Source organism: Gymnoscopelus microlampas, assembly GCF_963454915.1.
Source record: "Gymnoscopelus microlampas genome assembly, chromosome: 17".
Taxonomy (NCBI): domain Eukaryota; kingdom Metazoa; phylum Chordata; class Actinopteri; order Myctophiformes; family Myctophidae; genus Gymnoscopelus; species Gymnoscopelus microlampas.
In genome coordinates, this window is record NC_139954.1 from 37652992 (window position 1) to 37659217 (window position 6226).

Genomic DNA, 6226 nt, shown 5'->3' on the forward strand with positions numbered 1-6226 from the left:
TTTCCAAGTGGGCGTGCGCCGTGCGCGTAAAGCAGCTCCATCCCTCCCCATGCACGGCCCACAGTGGGCCTGCCCTGCAACGTCCCCAAAAAAAACAACTTTCACCCAATCAGTGGCGGTTCTGAAAAAAACTTCTCAAAAGCAGCTAAGAGTTTGTCGGGCAGCGTATGTTTGTTTTTGATCAGCTCCGCTTGGATTCGGGGGCCGCAGGTGGTCCGTGGAACTCACAGCAGGGCTGCATTGTCTCTATGCAAACCGCTTGCTTTATTCACTGGGATGGGATGATGGCTATTGTGTGTGTGGAGGCATATATATGGAGGCACCGATCATCATCCCACAGAGGACTGTGATTGTGACCGTCTGAGGAGACTTGCTTGTTGCCTTTCGGCTGTTTATTCCTCCTCTCTCTCTCTCTCTCGCTCTCTCTCGAACCCGTGTCCGTCGCTATGAGCTGCTTGGATGTGATGTACCACCAGAGTTATGGAGCGCACTATCTGCCTGCCTCCTACAAGGCGGCGTACTATCATCATCATCATCAACAGCAGCAGCAGGTGAGTTCTGTTTTCACACTGACTGCACTTCTGGGACCTCAGCAGTGGTGCAAAGTAACTAGGTATATTTACTCAAGTACTGTACTGTACTTAAGTAAAGTATTCTTTACTTTACTGGAGTATTTCCGATTTTCTGGGCAGTGGTGGAAAGTAACTAAGTATGTAGGCTACCCAAGAACAATTTTGAGGTATTCTTGCTTTACTGGAGTATTTCCAATTTTCTGAGCAGTGGTGGAAAGTAAGTACATTTATTCAATTACTGTACTTAAGTAAAAATTTGAGGTATTCTTACTTTATTTTGCTTCTACTCCACTACATCTCAGAGGCAAATATTGTACTTTTTTTTACTCCACTACAATTATTTAAAAACTTTAGTTACTAGTTACTTTGTAGATTTGTATTATTATTACTTGGATGAGATGGACCACTAGAGTTATGGAGCACACTATCTCCCTGCCTCCTACAAGGCGGCCTACTATCATCATCAACAGATGGGTTCTGTTCTCACACTGACTTCTACTGGGCAGTGGTGGAAAGTAACTATGAACATGTGTAACGCCTGGGATTTGAACCCTAATCTCCCCGCGTGGAAAGTCAACATCTTAACCACTAGACTAAAGGGTATTCTACATAGGCTAGGGGAGATATTTGACTTTTTAGGTCATCGGACTGAGGCTATGAGCCACTCTGTTGTGTACACATGTACTCAAGTACTGTACTTTAGTAAAATGAGTTACTAGTTACTTTGTAGATTTGCATTATTATTACAAAACATACTTTAACCACTTCAGCTCTATTTGAACTTTGGCTATTTTCAAAATAATTTCATACATTTTAGACATATGATAACTTGTGAAACAGAACGTTCTGCAAAATGATTACTTATACTTTTGGTACATTAAGTATATTCTTTTATTTTCGATGCCTATACGTTTGTCAATTTTGAAAAGATTCCGGACTTTTGCTTTTAACAGAGTATTTCTACATAGCAGTATTGATACTTTTACTCAAGTAAGAAATGTGAGTGCTTTTTCCACCACTGGGCCTCAGAAGAGTTAGGCAAATCATGGTCAAAGAGCGTTTATTTCATTTGACATGATCGTTTCTGTTCAGGGAAGATCTCCAAGCAATACTTTGTGCCAAACACTAACTCCCCACCCCCTTAATTTATAATTTCGTCAAGATGAAATTCCTGTCTGACGCTTCTTATTGACTTCAGGTCAGGCGTAATGACACGGAGCTATTAATCCTCTGTCAAATAGTGATGTAATGACAGCCAGCCAGTCACCCCGGAATGTAGACGAGGCCTTTCTGTATACGGACCATTGAGCACTGGAATGTAATTTCTATTTTCTGTGGTTTGCCAAGACATATTCTCAGATAGCTAGTCTATATATATATATATATGACACAAATATGACACAAATACAATAAATTAAGTATCGTTCAGATGACTAGATGAATATTTACATTATGTAGCTTAGGTGGGGTTTAGTAGAGCAGTTTTGCACTGAAGTATTATACTATTTATTGTATTGTATTCTAGGCTTAGCAAATACACTTGTTCTATCAGTTAATCAACCTCTCTCTCTCTATCTCTCTCTCCCTCTCTCTCTCTCTCTCTCTCTCTCTCTCTCTCTCTCTCTCTCTCTCAGAGGAAGCTGAGTGTGTACAGTAAGATGCAGGAGTGTGTGGAACAGCAGCAGCAGCATTGTTCAGGGGGCAGGCAGCACCAGCGAGGAGGGGTGCTGCTGGCTGGGGAGCAGGGCCTCAGGCGTGCTCCAGAATCACTGGGGTCTCAGTCTGGAGGTAGAGCCGCCTCCAGTTCCTCCGCCAAGGACAGCAACCAGCCCGCTGAGGCCGAGTACCTGAGCTCCAGGTGTGTCCTGTTCACCTACTTTCAAGGCGACATCGGCGACGTGGTGGACGAGCATTTTTCCCGGGCTCTCAGCCAATCCAGCACCTTCGGCGGCGAGAGCAAGCCATTCCGAGCCAACCAACCACACGCCTCAACCGCCACTGGCTTATGGAAAGGTGAGAGGGATAAACAACCTGATAATAATCTCCAGCCCAAAAATGCACATATTTATATAACGTAACCACTGCAGATAGGGGAAAATGGGATATTTATGTTTATGCTTATGATTTGAAAGACATATGACTGCATATGATTGATCTGAAAACAATCTTTCTTTGTGTTTTAGATGGTGTGTCTCTCTCGGAGAACCAGAGTGGATCCCTCTCCTCATCTGTTTGGAACAGTGCTGCCTATCAGTCCCAGACCAGCCCCTGCCTCCCCTCCGTCTCCCTCTCTGTTCATCCAGACTTCTCCCCCAGCCCCGTGCCCTTCCACACCCCCGACGGAGCGCTGTGGGCGGGCCACACTCTCTCTCAGGCCGGCCTACCGCCTCCGGCGTCCCTCCCTGACACCTGGACGTACAGCCTCAACCCCCAGGGCGCGGGAGGTTACCACGACGTGTACCCTCACTCCCACCCGCGCACGCACGTGCACGCCCGGCACACCCACCCCATGTTGCATTCCTACCCGGCCCACGGCCATGCCCTGGATCCCAGGTTCAGTCCTCTGCTGTTGCCCGGCGTGAGGAGTCAGAGCCAGCCGGCCCCCAGCCCGGGAAGCCACGGCTCCCCCCACAGCATCAAGACAGAGATGGACCCCAGCAGCAGCCCCATCGGGGGTTCCTCCACTGCCTGGCCCCCTGTGCCCCACCATGGACCCCTGGAGGTCTATGATTCGGGTAAGTCTTAACATACACTGGCGTGTACAATATATGTACTACAGTATGTACACACATACCCTCACATCGTCGCCTTGCTAAACTAATGGTCTATGTCATGAAAAATAAAAAACTGATCCAAAACAAAACTATATGATATTTCTTAATCATTTCACCCAAAATGTTTATAACAAATTATGACTATTTAAATAGAAATAACAGTGTCTGTCAGTTATGTAACATAAGAGATGTAAATAGGTTTAAATAGAATTAAATCTGACTTAGTCATGAGGAGCTGACTTAGGCAAAAATATAATTTTCCTCAAAAAATTACATAGGCCATTAGTTTAGCAAGGTGACGACATGTTCTCTATTGCGCTCTCTCTCTCTCTCTCTCTCTCTCTCTCTCTCTCTCTCTCTCTCTCACACACACACGCACACACACACGCACACGCACACGCACACGCACACGCACACGCACACGCACACACACACACACACACACACACACACACACACACACACACACACACACACACACACACACACACACACACACACACAAATACACATCAAGACAGATATTAAAGGGAACCAAAACAAGCGTACAATTGTATAAATCACTCTTGACTTACTTGAATTACTCTGATGACAATAACATCAAATAACATTTATTTTCTTCTTTGCAGCTGTGGATCAGGACAAAACAAAAGCCACAGCTTGGTTCTAACAAACAGACTGGGCCAGAGATTGGAGATTGACTGCTCCTTCCCGAAGAAAATTCCTCCTGGACTATTTGACACGTTTCCTGGGACCTCGTTTGTGTAAAAGCTCATGGCTACAACACCAGCACTGTCAAAAAAATACATTAAAATGGGGATACATTCCGATTGTAGCTGATGGGACTATGACCACAGCACTGACCACGATCTGGATAAGAATCCAGGCATGGATTTGAAGAGAATGGTTTAACGCTTTGGCCTCAAATGTGGGTCCTTTAAGACATGTAAGAAGAGACTACATAAGCCTGGAATGTCTGTTACACTCTGATAGTACAACATGCTTTTACTTCTTCAACTAATATGGGACCCCTAAGGTTCTGTTTCAAGAACCCAATTTTGAGGACCCACACGCTTTATTTTGTTCAGTGAATGTTTGTCATTGACTGTTAATTATGTTTTGTACAATTTTGTGGTGCCAAGCTGTTGTTTGCTAGCTGTGATCGCTAATTGCCACTCAAATGCCACCTTTGCTATTTTGCCTTTTTGGGGAGAGACTGTGTAGTGTAAATATGGGTACCTGTAAATAATACATTGCTAAGTTCTATTGGCAAACACTGGTCCTCATTAAAAACGTGCTAAAAAGAAATCCACATTCTATTCCATTATTTTCTATTCTAGTCTAGTCACACATTGTTCTCAACCAGTGGGCCAGACAGGATGGTCAGACAACATTATATCACACATTTTTATTGCAGATATACTATGTTTCTTGAGTTTGTTTGTTTGTTTCTTAATATTATCCCCTGGTTTAACAACATCAATCCTTATTTTAGGCAAGTCATTATAAGCGAATCTGCCCCAAAATGTTCAAAAATAGCAGATTTATCAAGCTCAGAATGCATCATGAGTCAACACATTGTTGTGACCTTGTAGATCAGCTACTTTCGCCACCTGATGATGAAGCATAAAATAGGGCTTACTGTAAGTGGTTAAGGATGTTGAGAACCTCTTCTCTAGCAGATGCAACATGTGAATGTCATTGCCAATTGCCCTGTGCAAATAAACAAGGCAGGATGCCCACAGTGAGGCCTTGAGGTCGAGCGAGTGCCCGTGATGGGCAGCTGGAAACTCGCTGCCTATCATGACATGCCCAGAGTAGGGATGCTATAGGGTTCATGTTGTTCACTAATGTCCTGTGTTCCCGGGATCAATGATTTCCTCAGAGAGACGGTGTAGAGCTGAGTAAAGCATGTCATGGTCTTCAACAGGCGGTCCGGGGCCTCTAGGGGGTCCTCAGAGTTACGAGAGTGAGGGCAAATTCTGATATTTTTGATAGTAAATTTTTAACATGTATTTTTTACATTAACCACTTGAACCCCTTCATCCCTCTTCTGGGGGAAACTTTAGGCGAAAATAGCAGATCTACAAGCTCACAACGCATCGAGAAGAGATTTGGTGTGAGGGAGAAAAGAGCAGACCAAGTAGTCTACAGAGCCAAATTTTACATTCACACCCTACTTGGTTGCAGGAGATACCTACCAGGGATCACACAGGTCGACCCACTCATCTATATATGGGAATATCGGTCGGATCAGTGGTTCTAGACAACCATCCTGCTTTGACACCGGGCATCGCACTCCTTCAGGTCTCTGCAATACATGCTCCGAGTTTGAGGTTGGTCAGGCCCATATATGGGAATGTCCATATATGGTCATATCAGACGGACCGGCGGTTCTGGACAACCGGATCTCCATACTGTATATGCCTATCCTATATTAAAATTGGCTACTGGGAGGACCGGCCGGCTAGCCGGACATAACCACAAACAAACCACAATACTCCCATATAGGCAGGACCACGGCCACGTCACTCTGACTCAGATATAACCATAAACAACCCCTACAGTATATGCCCATATAGGCATGTCACTATGACTCAGACATAACCATAAACAAACCCGATATGCCCATAGGCATATATAGAGATCTGGTTGTCCAGAGCCACAGATCCGACCGCTATGCCCATATATGGTCATGTGCATATATGGGGCTGACGGACTTCAAACTTGGCGTGCATTGGCAAGGATCGGAGTCATTCGGATATGAGGTTGTCCAGAACCGTCGATCCGACCAATATGTCCATATGTAGGCAATAGGCATATATGGATATCCAGTTGTCCAGAATTGCGATTTGCACACCTTTCCATGTTCAGAGTTTG

General features: G+C 44.7%; 1 protein-coding gene across 1 annotated transcript; it reads left to right on the forward strand.

The window, feature by feature from the left end:
* The first annotated feature begins 210 nt into the window (after positions 1-210).
* Positions 211-4576, forward strand: vgll3 (vestigial-like family member 3). The gene is made up of 4 exons (XM_084084419.1): positions 211-551; positions 2207-2585; positions 2756-3307; positions 3976-4576. The coding sequence occupies exons 1-4, from the start codon at positions 447-449 to the stop codon at positions 4014-4016; spliced, it is 1077 nt and encodes a 358-aa protein (XP_083940545.1). The 5' UTR covers positions 211-446; the 3' UTR covers positions 4017-4576.
* The last annotated feature ends 1650 nt before the right edge of the window (positions 4577-6226 follow it).

Excerpts from the sequence above, each read along its gene's own strand:
- vgll3 (XM_084084419.1), top strand. The coding sequence starts at position 447 with ATGAGCTGCTTGGATGTGATGTACCACCAGAGTTATGGAGCGCACTAT. Across the intron at positions 552-2,206 it reads ATCATCAACAGCAGCAGCAG|AGGAAGCTGAGTGTGTACAG; the intron begins GTGAGTTCTGTT and ends TCTCTCTCTCAG. Across the intron at positions 2,586-2,755 it reads CGCCACTGGCTTATGGAAAG|ATGGTGTGTCTCTCTCGGAG; the intron begins GTGAGAGGGATA and ends TTTGTGTTTTAG.